The sequence below is a fragment of the Podarcis muralis genome, chromosome 2 (assembly GCF_964188315.1).
Source record: "Podarcis muralis chromosome 2, rPodMur119.hap1.1, whole genome shotgun sequence".
Taxonomy (NCBI): Eukaryota; Metazoa; Chordata; class Lepidosauria; order Squamata; family Lacertidae; genus Podarcis; species Podarcis muralis.
This window is the reverse complement of record NC_135656.1, coordinates 103,564,460-103,584,941: the sequence shown is the minus strand read 5'-3', so window position 1 is coordinate 103,584,941 and position 20,482 is coordinate 103,564,460. Positions and strand designations below refer to the sequence as shown.

At 46.2% G+C, this 20,482-nt stretch overlaps 1 protein-coding gene across 2 annotated transcripts; it reads right to left on the bottom strand.

Annotated features, from left to right (window-relative positions):
* Positions 1-1,522: 1,522 nt before the first annotated feature.
* Positions 1,523-18,731, bottom strand: LOC114591895 (monoacylglycerol lipase ABHD6-like). 2 transcript variants are annotated; one of them, XM_028719612.2, is made up of 8 exons: positions 18,583-18,731; positions 17,706-17,862; positions 17,230-17,343; positions 16,300-16,432; positions 15,715-15,830; positions 14,716-14,770; positions 13,855-13,955; positions 11,063-11,745 (listed from the first exon to the last, which is right to left on the bottom strand). In XM_028719612.2, exons 1-8 carry the CDS (start codon positions 18,705-18,707, stop codon positions 11,569-11,571), a joined length of 978 nt encoding a protein of 325 aa, XP_028575445.2. In that variant the 5' UTR covers positions 18,708-18,731; the 3' UTR covers positions 11,063-11,568. The 2 variants fall into 2 exon arrangements, 1 of the variants encoding a protein (XP_028575445.2); XR_013392014.1 differs by lacking the exons at positions 11,063-11,745; positions 15,715-15,830; positions 16,300-16,432; ... (1 more) ...; positions 17,706-17,862; positions 18,583-18,731 and adding an exon at positions 1,523-1,835 and having other exon boundaries at positions 14,716-14,904.
* Between the last annotated feature and the right edge of the window lie 1,751 nt (positions 18,732-20,482).

The following is a 20,482-nucleotide window of genomic DNA, read 5'->3' as shown; positions in this document are numbered from 1 at the left end:
TTCTTAACCTAAAACTGTTCTTAACCTGAAGCACCACTTTAGCTGATGGGGCCTTCTGCTGTTGCTGCGCCGCCGGAGCACAATTTCTGTTCTCACCCTGAAGCAAAGTTCTTAACCTGAGGTACTTTTTCTGGGTTAGCGGAGTCTGTAACCTGAAGCGTATGTAACCTGAAGTGTATGTAACCCGAGGTAACACTGTATAGGATTGCAACCTTATGGCACAACCATAGGCTTACCTAATCAGATATAAATCACCTTGAATTCAGTGGGATTTCTTTGCAGTGTTAGACTTGATGGGCAAAGGAGGGATAAGCGGCGCACACTCACCTGCTGGGCACATGAGGGATAAGCAGCAGACCTCAGATGGATACCAAGCAGCATAAGTGCCAGCAATCATTCCACCCATGGACATGCCAACCAGGTGGAAAGGCTTTTGGTTCAGACCAGTGCACTCAACAAACTGAAAGAAGACACACGGGTGGAGATGTTGTGCTCTTTTCCAGCTCTCCAGTACTCTTTGTAGGTACTCCCAAGAAGACTTGGGGCTCTTGTCACAGATTCTAGGTGACATAAGATGGGTTGGGAAAGCGTGGGAGATCCTACTGTTGCCTCTACAGTGGTACCTCAGGTTAAGTACTTACCATATTTTTTGCTCTATAAGACTCACTTTTTCCCTCCTAAAAAGTAAGGGGAAATGTGTGTGCGTCTTATGGAGTGAATGGAGGCTGTGAAGCTATCCCAGAAGCCAGAACAGGAAGAGGGATCGCTGCTTTCACTGGGCAGCGATCCCTCTTGCTTTTCTGGCTTCTGAGATTCAGAATATTTTCTTTCTTGTTTTCCTCCTCCAAAAACTAGGTGCGTCTTATGGTCTGGTGCGTCTTATAGAGCGGAAAATACGGTAATTCGTTCCGGAGGTCTGTTCTTAATCTGAAACTGTTCTTAACCTGAAGCACCACTTTAGCTAATGGGGCCTCCTGCTGCCGCCACACGATTTCTGTTCTCATCCTGAGGTAAAGTTCTTAACCCGAGGTATGATTTCTGGGTTAGCGGAGTCTGTAACCTGAAGCGTATGTAACCTGAGGTACCACTGTACTGCTTTTCCCAGGATGCCAAAGGGAGAACGGAAGTGGTGGCACTCAAAGGCCTGCTTCACAATTCTGCTTGCTCCCCAGATATCCCAGGCGCAGAGCAGAGCAGGGACCGCCTTCCGCAACGCTGACCGGCTTCCCATTGGCTGCAGGAAGCTCCTGCAGCCTATGGGAAGCTGCGCACGCCTCCTCCACACCAAAAGGAGCACCGGAAATAGTGTTTGCACATGCTTGTGTGTGCGCACACACTCACACCCTCCAGCCCACCGCGGCGTCTGCAAGACTGTGAACCGGCCCAAGCCACAAAAACTTTGCTGACCCCTGGTTCAGGTAGACCATCAGGGCCCAGAGCCAGATCGCGCCCTACTGGTTTCTCTCGGGGGGGGGGGGGGGAATCAACCAACTGGTGAGTTAAAGTGGCAAAGCTGCAATGAATAGTGCATGTAAGTGGTTTCACCAACAGATGAAAGTTAATTTGGCAGCAGTAATCTTAATTTTGACACTACAGTGATGCAGAAACAGGTTTCCCCTCCAGCAAATAAAAAGAAGACAGGCATTTTAACCAGAACCTCTCACTTGCCAGCCTTCAAGGGGCTGTGCACCTGTGGACAGCTAAGGGCAAAGACTTACCTGGTGTACCCTTTCCACCTGAGCAGCTGCTGTGTAGCTCTCCTCTCCCTGCAAGTGAGTGCTTTCGCCATGGCCAGGCATGTCAAGGCAGATGCAGTGGAGATCCTTGGGAAAGAGCTGTGGAAAGATGGAACCAGGAAAGAAACTAAACCATCGAAGCAATTTGCCTTGATAAGTGAGAATTTAAAACAGGATAACACCTGGGGAGCCTTTGTCTTGAAAACTGCTCATGTGAGAGGGCTGCGTTTTCACATGTTTGCAGACAGCAAGGAAGAGAACCGCACAGGTTCTCGTGTAAGGGCTGGTTCCGAGCATTTCTCTCACCATATACTGGAAATCACTTCTGCACTGTCTTTTCTCTTTACCTAGGCTATTGACCCTTAATTTGAAGGGTGGCATCGTGGCCTCCTTTAGTTGGGCAGGATCCTGAAGCCCTGGTCTGCAGCAGCTAGACTGGTGACTGGGAGTGGCTGCCGAGACCATATAACACCAGTCCTGAAAGACCTACATTGGCTCCCAGTACGTTTCCGAGCACAATTCAAAGTGTTGGTGCTGACCTTTAAAGCCCTAAACACCTTTGGTCTAATATGCCTGAAGGAGTGTCTCCACCCCCATCGTTTGGCCCGGACACTGAAGTCCAGCTCCGAGGGCCTTCTGGCGGTTCCCTCATTGTGAGAAGTGAGGTTACAGGGAAACAGGCAGAGGGCCTTCTCGGTAGTGGCGCCCGCCCCGTGGAATGCCCTCCCATCAGATATCAAGGAAATAGACAACTATCTGACTTTTAGAAAACATCTGAAGGAAGCCCTGTATCAGGAAATTTTTAATATCTAATGTTTTACAATTTTTTTATTTACTGTAAGCCACCCAGAGTGGCTGGGGAAAACCAGCCACATGGGCATGGTATAAATAAGAGGAGGAGGAGGAGGAGGAAGAGGAGGAGAAGGTCCCAGGCCCTGAACAGCAAAATGGGAACATACTTCAACTGTGCCTAACCACATGTCTTTGCTGATGGAGAACCCATGAAGCATCAGCATGACTGGTTGGGGTCCAGGCTTCCCACGGCAGAAGTAACAGAACCGGTAGTCCTTGAAGGTGGCATATTTTACCTTCACCCCGGTCTGCCAGCGTTTGAACCCACAAGTAAAGAGAGAGGAAGATAAAGGAGATAATGCACAGGAAGGTTGTTTTGCAGGGAATCAACACAATGGTTTTGTACAGTGGTACAGGGACGCGGGTGGCGCTGTGGGTAAAAGCCTCAGCGCCTAGGGCTTGCCGATCGAAAGGTCGGCGGTTCGAATCCCCGCGGCGGGGTGCGCTCCCGTTGCTCGGTCCCAGCGCCTGCCAACCTAGCAGTTCGAAAGCACCCCCGGGTGCAAGTAGATAAATAGGGACCGCTTACTGGCGGGAAGGTAAACGGCGTTCCGTGTGCGGCTCTGGCTCGCCAGAGCAGCTTCGTCACTCTGGCCATGTGACCCGGAAGTGTCTCCGGACAGCGCTGGCCCCCGGCCTCTTAAGTGAGATGGGCGCACAATCCTAGAGTCTGTCAAGACTGGCCCGTAAGGGCAGGGGTACCTTTACCTTTACCTTACCTCGCAAGACGAATGTCTCGCAAGACAAAAAACTCGCTAGATGAAAGGGTTTTTTGTTTTTTGAGCTGCTTCGCAAGACGATTTTCCTTATGGGCTTGCTTCGCAAGACGGAAACGTCTTGCAAGTTTGTTTCCTTTTTCTTAACACCGTTAATACAGTTGCGACTTGACTTCGAGGAGCAACTCATAGAACGCGGTGTGGTAGCCTTTTTTGAGTTTTTTAAAGACTTTGGTGATTTTTGAAGCTTTTCCAAAACTTTCCCGACACCGTGCTTCGCAAGACGAAAAAAATTGCAAGACGACAAAACTCGCGGAACAAATTAATTTCGTCTTGCGAGGCACCACTGTATAGGTCATTTATCATTGCCAGATCCGTATCTTCACTTTAAGACAGACGTTGCAGCCTGCATGCTGCCCTCAGCCAGTGCCGGATTTGTGTATAAGCTAAACAAGCTATAGCTTAGGGCCCCACTCTCTTGGGGGCCCCCAAAAAAATTAAAGGAAAAAAACACCTGGATGTACATTTCCAAAATATAAGTTAAAAAACAAATAAAATAAAACCTACATACAGCAACAGTGTTTTGCATTGTGTATAGACCTATTAGGTCCATAAATTACCATATAGCATATATTCAACACAAAAAAACAGACAATTTGTTGTTGACAAAAGACAGCTGGACATATAAAGGGCCCCTTTATAGATCATAGATCATCTGTGTAAGCTGCCACAAAATGTTCTGGGTGCAATTTGATCCTTCAATCATTTGGGAAAGATTATCTTCCTGCCATCCTGTGTTGTGATTCCTGCTGTGATTGTTTTGCTTCAGGGCATTTTATGCCCTTTTTTTGGTATGCTACTGTAGATTTTGTTTGGACTGCCTCTCTCCATATGAAGCAACCTGAACCCTGCAATCATCATTTGAGGTCCTTCTTCGTCTGCCTCCTCCACCAGAAGCCTCTAGAAGACAGCAACACAAGAGCAGGACTTTCCTGTGGTTGTTGTTTCTGTTGTTGTTTAGTTGTGTCCGACTCCTTGTGACCCCATGGACCAGAGCATTCCAGGCACTCCTGTCTTCCACTGCCTCCCACAGTTTGGTCAAACTCATGCTGGTAGCTTTGAGAACACCGTCCAACCACCTCGTCCTCTGTCGTCCCCTTCTCCTTGTACCCTCCATCTTTCCCAACATCAGGGTCTTTTCCAGGGAGTCTTCTCTTCTCATGCAGTGGCCAAGGTATTGGAGCCTCGGCTTCAGGATCTGTCCTTCCAGTGAGCACTCAGGGCTGATTTCCTTAAGAATGGATAGGTTTGGGGGCCACTAGGGGGCGCATTGGAAGATGGCCAACAATACCATCTCTCTGACCCACACGGAGTAATTAAGAGGCTGTTATGGGAGTAGGCAGCCTCCCTTGTTGCCCCAAGGAAATAGGGAACACTGTCCTTGCCTGCTGTGCCCATAAATCACCCCCAAATTTGAAAGAAGGGGGTGAGGGCCCTAGGCAGAATGCCCCCGTGTGGACCTCGGCTCTCCTGGACGCTGTCTCTGATCGCGCGCTAGCTGCAGCAATTTGGAATAATTAATTACAAAAGAAGCAAATGCACATATTTCAAGTGAAGAAGGGGAGTGAAGTCTGCTAATTTAAGTGACCTCTGCGAAAGAAGACGACGGGTTGGAGAAACAGGAATATTTTACGATGAAGACACACCAAAGGCTGGGTATGTTGACAACGGGACTGAATGGGGGGGGGGACCTTTTTTACTTTCCTTCTATGTGATTTACAAGAATCCCTCCTCATTAGAATCGTCGGTTGAACTGACCCAAGCAGGATGATTAAGGTCTGTGTGGAGATAAACTTTAACCAAAAGTATGCTTTATGGAGATTGAGAAGCAATAAGAGCTTTTGGAATGACGCAGCAATAAATTCGGAGTCGCCATCTTGCCAAAGGATTTATAGCCGAGAGAAGGAACGGACTTGTTTTCAGACTGCATCCCTGGTGAATCTCCTCAGAGGTTTTGAGAAAGGAGGCAGATTGGTGAAGATTAATGACGCTAAGACTGTTTTGATGTATGGAAGTGATGTTACATGGAAAACGTCTGGATATGGCTACTGGATAAAAAATAATAATATCCACGCAGGATTACAAACTGTCTAACCAGCTTGTGCAGACTATCAGAGGTCACAAAGAGAAAGGAAAAATATATGAAAATAACAACAAGAGATGTGGAAAAACAAGAAGAAAGGACTGGATAGTACTGTGAACATCATAAGGTTAGATTTGTGGACATTAAAACAGCAGTAAGAAGCAAGAAGTTGATTGGATCCCCTTCAGAACTTGAAATATGGGTACCCACAACAAAAATTTAAAACTCGGCTGTGTAATTTGGAATTTATGTAATTTGGTTTGATTTGATGTGATTGGTCGGTTAATAAAAAATTATTCTTACAAAAAGAATGGATAGGTTTGATCTTGCAGTCCATGGGACACTCAAGAGTCTCCTCCAGCACCATAATTCAAAAGCATCAATGCTTCGATGATCAGCCTTTATGGTCCAGCTCTCACTTCCATTCATCACTGCTGGGAAAACCATAGCTTTAACTAGACGGACCTTTGTCGGCAAGGTGATGTCTCTGCTTTTTAAGATGCTGTCTCGGTTTGTCATTGCTTTTCTCCCAAGAAGCAGGCTTCCTTTAATTTCGTGACTGCTGTCACCACCTGCAGTGATCATGGAGCCCAAGAAAGTAAGATCTCTCACTGCCTCCATTTCTTCCCCTTTGATTTGCCAGGAGGTGATGGGACCAGTGGAGGTGATGAGAGCCAGTGTGGTGTAGTGGTTAAGAGCGATAGACTCGTAATCTGGTGAATTGGGTTCGCTTCCCCGCTCCTCCACATGCAGCTGCTGGGTAACCTTGGGCCAGTCACACTTCTTTGAAGTCTCTCAGCCCCACTCACCTCACAGAGTGTTTGTTGTGGGGGAGGAAGGGAAAAAGAGTTTGGATTTGATATCCTGCTTTATCACTACCTGAAGGAGTCTCAAAGCGGCTACCATTCTCCTTTCCCTGCTTGCTGCCCTTTCCAAACTGCCCAGCTGAAGCCTTCTTAGAAGTGGTAGTTGGTTGCAGATCTGTTGGATATGCTTTGCTCTTGCTGTTTGCAATCTGTAGCTGGTCCCCCCCCCATGTGTTTGCAAACACTTTCTTGAAGATGCTCAGAACTACACACATCTCTGTGTGGTCTCCCCTCCTGGTACCGATCAGGGGAATGCCCACTTTCTGTAATCTGGCTTTATAGATTCTGATCTTGCAACATTACTATGTTGAGACACCACATAGTTGAGGAATGCGGTACCTTTGGGCCTCCAGTTGGCGCTGGACTACAACTCCTACCAGCTCTAGGAAACATGGCCAATGGACAGGGATTACGGGATCTGTAGTTCTGCAACACCTGGAGGGCCAGAGGCTCCCTACCGCTGACCTAATTGGGCAAGGCATGCATATCATTCTGTACATTTTCCAAGAAATATACTTACCATATCGCTATCTTGATCAATAGTGAAGGCCATCGGAAGTATATTGTGAGAAAAGCCGTCAATAAGATCCCCACAATGAAACCTATGACTATCAAGAATATCTTGATCAGAGAAAAATCCATGTTTGTGATATAAAGTTTCTCTTCTACCTGAAAAGTAATCATCATCATCATCATCATCATCATCAAAGATAAAAAGGACTAAAGCCAAGTGTTATGATGAAAGGGGAAGAGGACAGGGCATGTAATATTAAGGTTAATGAAATATACTCGGAGTCGAGAGTGGATTTTATGCTCTTTATTCAGCTCATGGTGGTGAGGAGGAATGGGAGTTCCCCCAGAATGTCTGCTTTATATACATTATTTACACAATGGGCCTCACGTGATTGGCTAATTCCGGGATTCTCCTGTAGGCCAATCAGGTGGTGGATTCACTTCCACCTGGAGCTGGATTGGGTGGCTCCTGTGGACCAATCAGACTATAGCTTTCTGAATCCTGTTGTTCTAGGACCAATCAGACTGCTGCATTCTGAATCCTGGAGGAGACTCTTGAGAGTCCCATGGACTGCAAGAAGATCAAACCTCTCCATTTTTAAGGAAATCAGCCCTGAGTGCTCACTGGAAGGACAGATCCTGAAGCTGAGACTCCAATACTTTGGCCACCTCATGAGAAGAGAAGACTCCCTGGAAAAGACCCTGATGTTGGGAAAGATGGAAGGCACAAGGAGAAGGGGACGGCAGAGGACGAGATGGTTGGATAGTGTTCTCGAAGCTACCAGCATGAGTTTGACCAAACTGCGGGAGACAGTGGAAGACAGGAGTGCCTGGTGTGCTCTGGTCCATGGGGTCACGAAGAGTTGAACACAACTAAATGTCCAATTCAAGGTCCAGGTATTACCATATATATCCCCAGAGGACATAGATCCAAATAGCTTGAATGGGCCCGTCTGTGGCGATCACACAGGGTCCCCGGACGTTTGACGGTCTATTGATCCCTGTGCCACCACTGTGATTGCTTTCCCGCTGTCACCAACCCGTTTCTCTCAGGCATACACAGAGTCCAGACAGTTGTTAACATTAAATCAAATAAGCAAGTTTATTTTATAAGCCTTAACAAGTTTATGGTTTCAGATAATTTTTCTTGTCAGTTTCTTAATCTTAGTTTCTATACCGGCTTATACCTTTCCTAATAACTGCTAACTGATTATCCCAACTGTCTATCTGACTCCTCCTATCAGTTTCTCTCACTCTCTCACAACACAACTCGACCAACCCACAGACTTATCCTCCCTCTTCCTTCTCCAACTCCCAACTGACTTCCAAACAACTCCAACTCTAACCCCTCCCCTTGGGTTCCCACTGGCCAATCACTTCACACTCATTTAACCCTTTCCTTATGACCCACCTAGGAGGGCAAGCCACACCGTCTCTTGGTATCTGCCAACCTGGGCTTTAAGAACTGTTGAGGATGCCCTCCTCACAGTCCTTCCCATTGGTGCAGTTTGCTGTGTGGTGTGATGTGGGGAAAGGCCTTCTCAGTCATGGTGTCCCATTTGTGAAACTCTCCCCCTAGAATTGTAATTGTCTGCCTCACTACTGCGGCCGAGGTGAAAGCTTTAAAGGTAAAGGTAAAGGGACCTCTGACCATTAGGTCCAGTCGTGACCAACTCTGGGGTTGTGGCGCTCATCTTGCTTTATTGGCCGAGGGAGCCGGCATACAGCTTCTGGGTCATGTGGCCAGCATGACTAAGCCGCTTCTGGCGAACCAGAGCAGCTCACGGAAACGCCGTTTACCTTCCCGCCGGAGTGGTACCTATTTATCTACTTGCACTCTGACGTGCTTTTGAACTGCTAGGTTGGCAGGAGCAGGGACTGAGCAACGGGAGCTCACCCCGTCGTGGGGATTCGAACTGCCGACCTTCTGATCGGCAAGTCCTAGGCTCTGGTTTAACCCACAGCACCACCTGCGTCCTGTGAAAGCTTTAGCTTCAGCACAAAGTCCTCCTTGCATACTTTTAGTAATGCTACCGTGGGGCGGGGGGATTTTACTTTATTTCTGTTTTATTTACTTGGCAACAGCACACTTTTGAAAATGCTGCCAGGCTCACAGCATCCTGTTCAAACAAATAGCAGACTCTCCCAAGTGTCCCTATTTTCCAGGGACAGTCCTGGATTTACAGAAGAAGAGTTTGGATTTGATATCCTGCTTTATCACCACCCGAAGGAGTCTCCAAGCGGCTAACATTCTCCTTTCCCTTCCTCCCCCACAACAAACACTCTGTGAGGTGAGTGGGGCTCTGAAGTATGACTAGGCCCAAGGTCACCCAGCAGCTGCAGGTGGAGGAGCGGGGAAGCGAACCCGGTTCATCAGATTATGAGTCCACCGCTCTTAACCACTACACCACACTGGCTCCTGGTTGCTGATTTGATACTGGAATGTCCCGTTTTTCCCTAGGACATCCCTATTTTCATCAGAGAAACATCGGAAGGTATGGTAGGCTCTCCTTATTTTCATCAGAGAAATGTTGGCAGGTATAGAGCCATCTGAAGGCAGCCCCATACAGGGAAGTTTATATATGTCTTTATATATGTTGGAAGCTGCCCAGAGTGGCTGGGGCAACTCAGTCAGATGGGTGAGGTATAAATAGTAGAATTACTATTATGGAATAGGACGTCTTTATTTTCATTGGATAAATGTTGGTGCGTATGAAATGGTTTTCTTCTTTTGGCTGACCTCAGCGAACACCAGCTCTACAAGTTACATGAATAATGAACGAATTCCTATTTCCCACAAATAACCCAGAGATGTGTTTTAAATAAAAGGACACATTCTACTCATGTAAAAACATGCTGATTCCCAGACCGTCCGTGGTCCGGATTGAGAAGGCGATTGGGCCGGATCCAGCCCCCGGACCTTACTTTGCCTACCCATGGTCTAAGTCGAATTCAAGGTAGGAATCCAGAGCACCTTGGAGAGCTCTCAGGGTTGCTTTGAGGCCACAATACAAGTTGTTGTGTCTGCAAGCACCTTTTTCAGGGCAGCTCCACATTTAACCCCAATAATTTGTAAATTTTTTTCATTTCAATACAAGCACAACATTCTTACTAAGTTTCATATGGAGTACATAGTACACAAGCAATACATTTATTTATGTATTATCAATTACTAGTATCCTCTCCACAGATATTCTTGTGGAATAAAAGGTGGAATAAAAATACATTCTGTGACATTTATTGTGGAAAAGGAAGGAAGCCAATGCTGGGTTGCTGAATGGAGGACGACAGCCCCAAGGCCCGATTGACATCCTGATAACGCCAAGGTTGCAGGTTCAATTCCTGTATGGGACAGCTGCATGTTCCTGCATTGCAGAGGGTTGGACTAGATGATGTTCAGGGTCTCTTCCAACTCTACAATTCTATGTTGAACAAGAACTTTAGGAAGGTGTAGCATTCCCAAAGCAAGGAAGGATTGGACTCTGATTAAAAAAATACACACGAGGCTTGACCAGCAAGACTCTGGGAGGAGGTGCCAATAATAATAATTCTGTCCACCCCTTGGCCCAGGTCGTTTTATTCACAAAAGAACTTTTTACATAGTGTTCGTAAGAACCAATCAGATTTCCTCTGAGCATTTCAAAACCGCCATGTGGGACAAAGTCAGATCAGAAGAAATTCTTTTAATGACAAAGAAACTATTTCCTACTTGAGCATGCATATGTTCTGGGGTAAATAAAACAGGACTAAAAAGGAGGAATGCATTCAGCAAAACCCCAGAGGTCATAAACAGGAGAGGCAGGATGGCAGTATTCACCATCTCCTTGTGAACTCTCTTCCTGGCCCTTAAGATCTATCTAAAGATTAAACTACATCAAAGTAACCTACTTTCTTTATGTACTGAGGATGCCTGATGAAGCAACTGGCCTGTGTTTTAGAATGCTTATGTGTGCCTGTCAGGTGTAGAGAAAGCAAATGGCAGAGATGCAGAGGCTTGTGGGATTTGATCAGAAATTATTGTCAATGAATCAAACCCAGTCAACGCAATGCTTTCATTGCTGACACAATGGCTTGCTCCATATTTCATAATTCCTCATAGTAATCCCACCTGACCACTATAGAAGGCATGATGGAGGGAGGACAAGTGAGGGCTCTGGTCTGGGGCTGCGCCAGATAGAGTGTCCTGGTCTTCAGGTTCCCCACTTCTGTTCCAATGATTAAAGTAGTCATCTACTGCAAAAAATGCCACAATTTTAATATTTTTTGCATTCTGTGCCCATAGGTCATTTCACCAGTATGAAAATTTGTAGACGTAAAGGAGACAGCTTGACAGTAAGGTAAGTAAATAAACAAATTACAGTGGTACCTCGGGTTACATACGCTTCAGGTTACATACGCTTCAGGTTACAGACTCCGCTAAGCCATCCTGAACTTTGCTTCAGGATGAGAACAGAAATTGTGCTGCGGCGGCGCAGCGGCAGGCCCCATTATCTAAAGTGGTGCTTCAGGATAACAACAGTTTCAGGTTAAGAACGGACCTCCAGAACAAATTAAGTTCTTAACCCGAGGTACTACTGTACACCAAACTTTATTTTTTGGGCAGGGGGCAGAGACCAGCGTCTTCTTTTTTAATGACCAGTGAAGGAAACCATCACAGACATCCTGGATATCAGATCCATATTTTCCTTTCCAGAGTAGAAAGTCGCTTGGAACGCATCAGCGTCTTAACTCCTGAGTGAGGTTTATGCCAACTTCTTATTCTCCGCTTTGTCGCAAACTGAATTGTAGAATTCCAAGAGGAGCTTTGCAGATTTCCTGGGCCTCTCAAATGCTATGATGTGTCCACATCTCTCCAGCATATGCACCTGGGAGTTGGGAATGGCGTGGGCTAAAATTTCTGCGCCAGACGAGTCAGCCACCTGAACAACAAAGAATCGGTGTTTTTCCTCCCATTGCTATTCACATCTCACAAAGTGCTTTGACTTCTTTTTTTTTTTGCAAGAGTTGGGTTATGAGCTGCTGTTTGGGGCAGGAGTCAATCAATGAGTCCTATTAACTAGTGGAAGCCCCTGCAAATGCTTCTGTTAGAGCAACAGGGCTTCCGCCCCCCTCCCCTTGTGCCCCAACCCCCCCAGGAGAACCCCCATAGCAGCATGAAGGAGGAGGAGAGTGGGAATCGTTCAGTCTGACAAGCTGAAATGCTTGCACTGACATCACAATTGCCATAATGCAACATGGAATTCCTCCTGTTGTTAAATTTTAAAACTGGTTGGATTTTATAACCTTGCTGTTTTTGGTAGTTGTGAAGGTGAGGACAGGTGACCCCACTTAGGCCCGAAGTCAAACCCCCCCCCCCCAATAATCACCCCAGGCCTCAAAACTGTCCAAAATTCCCTTTTTCTCTCCTAAAAATCCACAGCTACAGCTTTTCTGTGGATTCTCACAAGATGCTGTTGCAAAGGCAAAATGTTATTCTTTTATCAGCACAAGAAGGCTTCAAAAAGCTAATTAATAGGCGCTGTTCAAAGCAAGCCTGAGAACTGACTTTTATCTCATTCAGTTGCAACATCTTGGACATGTTGAACCCAAGGCTCCTCGCTCATCCCCTTTTCCTGGCAAGAGTCCCAATAGTCCCAAGACAGGAGCTTTCTGCTCATGCTCAGGAAACACATCATGGGGCAGGACTCCGGAGGAGGAGGAGAAAGGGGAGGGAACTGGAAGGGGAATATATGCTCTGTGAATCCGTGCTTGTTTGTGAATCTATCACACTTGCTCCTTCTACCAGTTCATGGATGGTAGAAATAAAGCTTTTTCTCCGAAACTATTCCTTGATTGTCTGTTTGACTCCCACTCCCTTTCCCAGGTGCAATATTTTTTCCCACCCGAGGGCAAAGCCTCATAAGGCTACAGTTGCTTAATGCATTTTGTGGATTCAGTTTTGTTGTCTGCATATTTTATTGCTGTAAGCCGCTTTCTTTTTCGAAACAACAAAAAAACTACATGTAGCGCTCAGCACAATCTATCTGTGCCCTTCACTTTCTTGAGATACACTGCTGTTTCCCCTCAAACCAGCTTCCATCCAATTTGAAAATGTAAGAAAGAGTTAAGCTTGTTAAGTATAGTGATTTAATTGGGAATGCTTAAATGTGTGTTTTGTTGTGTGTTTAATTCTGGAATGTTCCCCAGTAACTCTCGTGTGATTGGTTAACTCTGGTCACACGGGAGGTATCTTATTACATTCTCCATTTTGTTTTGGGGGACGGGGGGACGGGACTTGAGTGTAATGGCTGCATCTCCATGAGTACCGAAGAAGAGACAGCCTTAGATAACTGTCCAAATGCAATAGAGGAGAGCGGTGCCAATGCTTCTGTGTGAATGCATGTGACAGAGAAGTTGATGTTCTCCCAAAGAAGCAGTAAAGAGAAGTTTGCTGGGAGGGGAAAGCGGAAACCTCTCAGGAGGAACTGCATGGCTTAGTTGGGCAGTGTGCAAAAGGCTGCGTGCAAGCGCTGGAAAGAGAGGAAGACACAGCTTGTTTGAATGTTTAAGGAAGAAGCTGCAATCTTCAGCTTAGAAAAAATAAGCCCATGCTTGGATAAGCAGGTGAATGTAAATACTTTGCATATATTCCTCTTTAGCCATATGTGCTGCAAGTAAACTTTTTTTTGAATATTTTGGACATTGTTTTAATTTCAAGAAAAGAGTCAGTATTGTTGGCTTCCTCACTGCAATTTAGTGTGTACATTTTGGACATCACTTGCACGTGCACAGACAACAGCATGTGACGGTTTAAGTAATGGGTGCAGAGCCCAGGAGACCACAGAGGGCAGCCCACACCATTTTCTCCCTAGGGATGGGAGGAGACCAGCAATGCCTCCAATCTGCTGCCCCTGTGGATCCTGCCGCCTGAGGCAATTGCCTCAACTTGCCTCATAGGTAGGCAAGCCCTACTATGGAATCCAAACTATGGATTTTTTTGTTTTGTTACAATTATAGCTATAGAAGCCACGTGAATATAAAGCATTTACCTGGTCATCCTTTCCCCAAAGGACCTGTGTGGGAGCGCTAATATTGCTCATATTGTCATGAAGGCTGTACTCGGATTTTGGGTTGGAAAGATCTAAAAAACCTTTAGAACAAAAACCAAAAAGGTAGAGTGAAGATTTTTCAGGAAGGCATCATTCCTAATGGTGCATTTCAAATGGGTTCACTAGACAGATTTTGGCAGTTGCTGAAGACACATGCTTTTACCATAGCCTTTGAAACTTGAAATGTATATTTTTAGGGCCCACCCTGCTTGTGAATTTAAGTAGTCCCTAAACTGTTTTTGCTGTTGTGTTTTGAATTAGAATCATAGAGTTGGAAGGGATCACGAGGATCATCTAGTCCAGGGGTCTGCAACCCGCGGCTCCGGAGCCGCATGTGGCTCTTTTACACCTTTGCCGCGGCTCCGGGGCGGATACTAGCGAGGGGAGGAGGCGCATTGTGCGCCCCGACACTCCCCACTGTGGTGGGCGCTGTACTGGCTGTGACATCGCATGGGGGCGGTGCGTGCGTTAGTCACGCACCGTCCCGACGTCACCTTCCCGCCCGCTGTCAGATTGCGGCTCCGGAGATATATTTGTTTTAAATGTCGCAATGGTTTTGCGGCTCCTAGTTGTTGTTTTCTTTGGAAACGGGTCCAAGTGGCTCTTTTTGTCTTAAAGGTTGCAGACCCCTGATCTAGTCCAACCCCCTGCAATGCAGGAATATTTTGCCCAATGTGAGACTTGAACCCACGACTCTCAGATTTAAGAGTCTCATGCTCTACCCTGCCCTGGAGCCTCAGAACGTGAAGGGCAGGTAATAAACAACAAGAACAACAGTAATATTATTGCTATCGTACTTACATTTTACCAAAAAGGCATTCTGTTGTCTCCAGTCGGCAACATATCCCTTTAGCAGCTAAGGAGAGGGGGAAAAGAGGTGAGTCATTCACAGGAAGTGCAAGGCAGTTAGGACCCCATCACGCAACAGGACGTAGCACTTCCATCAATGTAGGCCAGGGGTCAGCAAACTTTTTCAGCAGGAGGCTGGTCCACTGTCTCTCAGACCTTGTGGGGGGCCAGCCTATATTTTGAAAAAAATAATAAAATTAACGAATTCCTATGCCCCACAAATAACCCAGAGATGCATTTTAAATAAAAGGGCACATTCCACTCATGTAAAAACACGCTGATTCCCGGACTGTCCGTGGGCTGGATTTAGAAGGCGATTGGGCCGAATCCGGCCCCCAGGCCTTAGTTTGCCTACCCATGACATAGGCAAAGGGAGGGGTGATAATCAGTATCTCCTTGTTTTGGTTCATATAAAGTGGTTCCTTCAGGCACAGCTGCTTGGGGCTGCAGTACAGCATCTCCCTACCCCAGTCTCTTTCCCCTGAGCCTCTAAGCCATTCCCATCCTCTTCAGCCAGGGCCTCAGTGGCAGTGATTCCCTCATGTGCCCTCTGTTTCTTCAGATCGCAAGCCCTGAAGGGATGGGCTGCATTATTTCTATATTTCAAGAGCATATAGCAAATGTAAGCATTTGGGGTTGTACTCAACTAAGTTTTATTCAAAGGAGACCCATTGAAATTAATGGACCTAAGTTAGTCGTGGCTATTAACTTCAGTGGGTCAAGGATAGACATAATGAAGCTTTGGCCCTCCGGGTGTTGCCGAACTACAGCTCCCATCAGCCTCAAGAAGCACACTGAATGAACAGGAATGAGGGCAGCTGTAGTTCAGTAACATCTGGAAGGCCAAAGGTTCACCACATCTGGTCTACCATGAGTCAAAATTAGCTGAATTCTTTTAAGCAACATCCCTGGGCCAGAGGACTGCCATCTTTGGAGAGCTGCCTTCTTCACCTGCATGTTTTTTGTGCTGGGATGATATAAGCCAAGTTTGAAGACATCATGCGACTTAATCGATTGCTCCCTCAGGCGCTTGAAGGCGTTGTTATTATCGTCCGGATATCGCAGCCCTAAGAGGTGGCAGAGAGTGCACAGCTGAGAGAAGGAATATAGCGGCAAACCAGTTCCAAAATATGGGATTCCGACCTGCTGCTTGTCAGGGTTGTGTTGGCATGATTGACGGCTGAGGAGGTTATGCACATGCTGGGACTAAGCGAGGGTATGTGAGGACAGAAAGGTGGCCTGTCCAAGGTGTTTGTAATCATGGATCTGCCATCATCCCTGTTCATTCACGTTCTGGAACATGCTACAGAATGGTAGCTTAGCACTACAGGGGTTAGATCCTAGTCAGAGCAGACCCACTGAATTTGGGAGTCCTGAGTTCATTTATTTCAATGAATCTGTTTTGAGAAGGACTAGTATTGGCTACAACCCATAGTAACAACCCCCTTCTCCCTTGTTATTCTCAGACATATTATCATGTCTTCTTTATTCAGAGTTAACCGGCTTCAGATCTCCCTTGAAAATCTAAATACTCACCAAGTGGGCAAAGGAGGGACAAGCCGGATACCTCAGATGGATACTGAGCTGCGTAAACACCAGCAATCATTCCCCCCATGGACGTGCCAACCAGGTGAAAAGGCTTTTGGTTCAGGCCAATGCACTCAACAAACTGAAACGTGAACGCAGAGAGGTTGTATTGCTGAGAAGTTCTGGTTTTGGGACATTTTCCAAGAAAGTCCCAGGTCTCTGTAAGAACTTCTGGAGAAGACCATAAGAAGAGCAATCAGGCAAATGACCCATCTAGCCCAGTATCTTGTTCTCACAGTGGCCAAGCTCACCACTTGGCAAGTGCCACTGACAGTTGGGTGGGGGTTAAGACACCAGGTCATCAACGCAGTCCCACTCCACTCCACTGTCAGCCAAAGCTGCTCAACAGACCTGGTTTGTACCCTAGGGACGTCGGTGGCGCTGTGGTCTAAACCACAGAGCCTAGGGCTTGCCGATCAGAAGGTCGGCGGTTCGAATCCCCGCGACGGGGTGAGCTCCCGTTGCTCAGTCCCTGCTCCTGCCAACCTAGCAGTTCGAAAGCACGTCAAAGTGCAAGTAGATAAATAGGTACTGCTCCGGCGGGAAGGTAAACAGCGTTTCTGTGAGCTGCTCTGGTTCGCCAGAAGCGGCTTAGTCATGCTGGCCACATGTCCCGGAAGCTGTACGCCGGCTCTGTCGGCCAATAAAGTGAGATGAGCGCTGCAACCCCAGAGTTGTCCGCAACTGGACCTAATTGTCAGGGGTCCCTTTACCTTTACCTTTACTTTTCAGTAACCACAGTCAACTGCAATATATCATTTTTGGTCAGGGAACATCTCTCCCTCACCACCACCACCACACCATACCAAAAGAGGCCATCTTCTCACAACCTCTCACTTCCCAGATTTCAAGGCACACCTGAGGACAGCTGGACCGTACCTGGTGTATCTTTTTAGCTTGATCAACCGCCGCGTAACTGTCTCTCAGCAGACATGTGGTTTCACCGTGACCAGGCATGTCAAGGCAGACCAGGTGGAGGTCCTTCGGAAGGAACTGGGAAAGGATGTCAAATCAGTGATGATGCCAAGGAATCAAAGCAATAATAGCTGAAGTTCTTTGTTGTCAAAGAACACCCTGATGTTTCTCCAGTATAAGTGTATAAACGTTGCACAGAGTCCTGAGTGGGAGGCCATTAAATAGTGGCAAAATAGGGGAGTGGACAGCTCCTATTAAGCCGTAGGGTTAATTTTAGCCCTGTCCTCTAGCACAATGCACTGGGTGGAATGATCTAGCCCAACTAAAACAAATCACAATTGTGGAAAAGCACAGGACTCCCCTGCCCCCCAGCACAATATGTCTTGCACTAGCCTTGATTTGGCAACCATGGTTGCCTGAATAAAAGTACAGAAACATACTTTGATTGTATTTAACCATATGTCCTTGTTGAAAGCCAATCCATGAAGAATCAACACAGATGGCTGGAGTCCGGGTTCCCCTCGGCAGAAGTAGCAGAACCTGTAGCCTTCATGCTCAACATAATTCACTGCCACACCCCTTTTCTGACGTTTGTACCTAAAAGCAGAAAGAGAAGCAAAATGAACGGACAATGGATTATCAACTGGAGGGATGTTTTTTGCAGTGGCTTCCAATTAAAGTAGGGGCTTTAGGATTTCTGCAGCTCTACTGCTTGCATCGGATTGCCCATCTGCGAAATGGGTATAATTCAGCCCAGCCGTCAAACCAATTGTTTTCCTGGGCATTTGGGCAGTTGATTGGCTGTTTCTATTCTATGTTGATGTATTTTTTATTTTTGTCTTTTATCCTCATTGTAAATCCATTTGGGACTTTTTTTGTGGGAACGTTCAGGGAGGCAGGAGAAGATATATTGTTTATTAATATCCTTCCTAACTTTCGTTAGCAAGTTCCTTCATGTAGCAGAGTTTACATTTCCCTTTTACATGCACAGCAGATAGCTGGTTGCAGGCTTTTGTAAGCCTCTCACTACCATACAATTCAGTATTGGATTGTATGTTCCTCGTAAGTTCCCTTTTATCCCTCTTAAAAGAATAAAGACACGACCATCTTATTTAATGTCAATAAAAGTTTACTCGCATCAGTTCACAGTTGGATCCCTGAAGGCAGACTTAGTTACAAATATGTACTTGTGGATCTACCCCATGTGGGGGGTTAATCCCAGAGCTTCTGCTAGCTGAGAAGGTGCAAATGTCATAAACCTAACCTAAACCTGAGACATGGAAATCATTCCATATACCTTCCTAGAGACAGACTCACCATATCATGATCCTGGATATTTTTGCCCTAGGCAGCAGGTGGTACACTGTGACAAGGGTCAGTGCAGAGATTAATCCAACGATGCTCACAATCTTCAAGAATATATTGGCCAGAGAGAGCTCCATGCTGGGTAGCCAAACGCTCTTCTTTTCTGCCTGTACAAATAAAAGAATTGGATAATAGTTCAAGTGAATATGGTCAATTATTATGGGAGGGAAAGAGGGCAGTGTATTAAAATTAAGGTTCGCCACCTAAATGTCTCCTGCTGTTAGATGTTTCTTCAAAAGAGAGGCAAGGAAGAGTAGTACAAGGAGTATATAGTGGTACCTCGGGTTACATACGCTTCAGGTTACAGACTCCGTTAACCCAGAAATATTACCTCGGGTTAAGAACTTTGCTTCAGGATGAGAACAGAAATTGTGCTCCGGCGGTGCGGCAGCAGCAGGAGGCCCCATTAGCTAAAGTGGTACCTCAGGTTAAGAACAGTTTCAGGTTAAGTACGGACCTCCGGAACGAATTAAGTACTTAACCTGAGGTACCACTGTACCATTTTTAACAAAACTGGATTAAAAGTAAGTGAGGTCACATCCACGCCATACATTTAAAGCACACTTATACCATTTTAACAGTCATGGCTTCCCCTAAAGAATCCTGGGAACTGTAATATGCTAAGGGTGCCAGGAATTGTGGCTCTGTGAAGCATCTCCTGACAACTCTCAGCACCCTTAACAAACTACAGTTCCCATGAAGCCATAATTGTTAAATCAGGGCTTTTTGTGACAGCACTCACAGGGACTTCTAATAATCACTAACTCTGTCCTGCCGTGTTTCAGCTTGTTGTCCGGATCCACTGGAAGGAAACTACTTCCTAGAGGTGTTGTCAAAATAAAGCACCGTTGACATGTTGCTCAAAGTTTCTGGAAATGGATCAGGGATAGTGGGAATTGCATTACAACAACATCTGAAGAGTCACAGATTTCCCACCCTTTCCTTGCAATACAATGGCCTGTTGCAAGAAGCAAAGGCGCCCTTGATATTCTTCCCTGTGATTCATTCATGTTCATAGCACATGTGTTGCTGTACCCACCTTTTCCAATGTAGGCAAACCCTTTCCTTACAATATGATGTCCTCTTGCAAGAAGCAAGGCCGCCCTTGCTATTCTTCCCTGTGATTCATTCATGTTCATAGCACATGTGTTGCGGTACCCACCTTTTCCAATGGAGGCAAACATGTCCCATGTTGTAGGGTGTAACTATTTTATTACCAGGGCCTGTACTAGGGATGAAGATGCTGTTGCCCTCCAGATGTTTATAGAATCATAGAATTGTAGTGTTGGAAGAGACGCCAGGGGTCATTTAGTCCAACCCCTTGCAGTGTAGGAATTTCAGCTAAAGCACCCTTGATAGATGGCCATCCATCTTCTGCTTAAAAACCTCCAAGGAAGGAGAGTCCACAACTTCCTGAGGGAGATGGTTGTGGGACTCCAACTCCCATCATTCCTTGGCACTGGCCATGCTGGAGGGGGGCTTTTGGGAGTTGGAGGCCAACATCTGGAGGGCCACCAGTCAGACTAAGGTGCCATCCTATGCCCACTTACCTTGGAGTAAGCCTCACTGGACCCAAATGGACTTATTTCTGAGTAACTATGTTTTGGATTACACTTAGATCTACTTTCTTCTTTTAAGAAAAAAAAGAAGTACAGTGGTACCTTGGTTCTCAAACTTAATCCATTCCGGAAGTCGGTTCCAAAACCAAAGCGTTCCAAAACCAAGGTGCACTTTCCCATAGAAAGTAATGCAAAACGGATTAATCCGTTCCAGACTTTTAAAATCAACCTCTAAAACAGCAATTTAACATAAATTTTGCTATTTAACAAGACCATTGATCCATAAAATGAAA

What these genes read in the sequence shown, in the direction of transcription:
- LOC114591895 (XM_028719612.2), bottom strand. Translation starts at nt 18,707, where the DNA reads ATGGAGCTCTCTCTGGCCAATATATTCTTGAAGATTGTGAGCATCGTT. An exon ending in ATATCCAGGATCATGATATG is followed by an intron (nt 17,863 to 18,582) that starts GTGAGTCTGTCT and finishes TTCTGCTTTTAG; the next exon opens with GTACAAACGTCAGAAAAGGG. An exon ending in GTCCCTCCTTTGCCCACTTG is followed by an intron (nt 15,831 to 16,299) that starts GTGAGTATTTAG and finishes GCCACCTCTTAG; the next exon opens with GGCTGCGATATCCGGACGAT.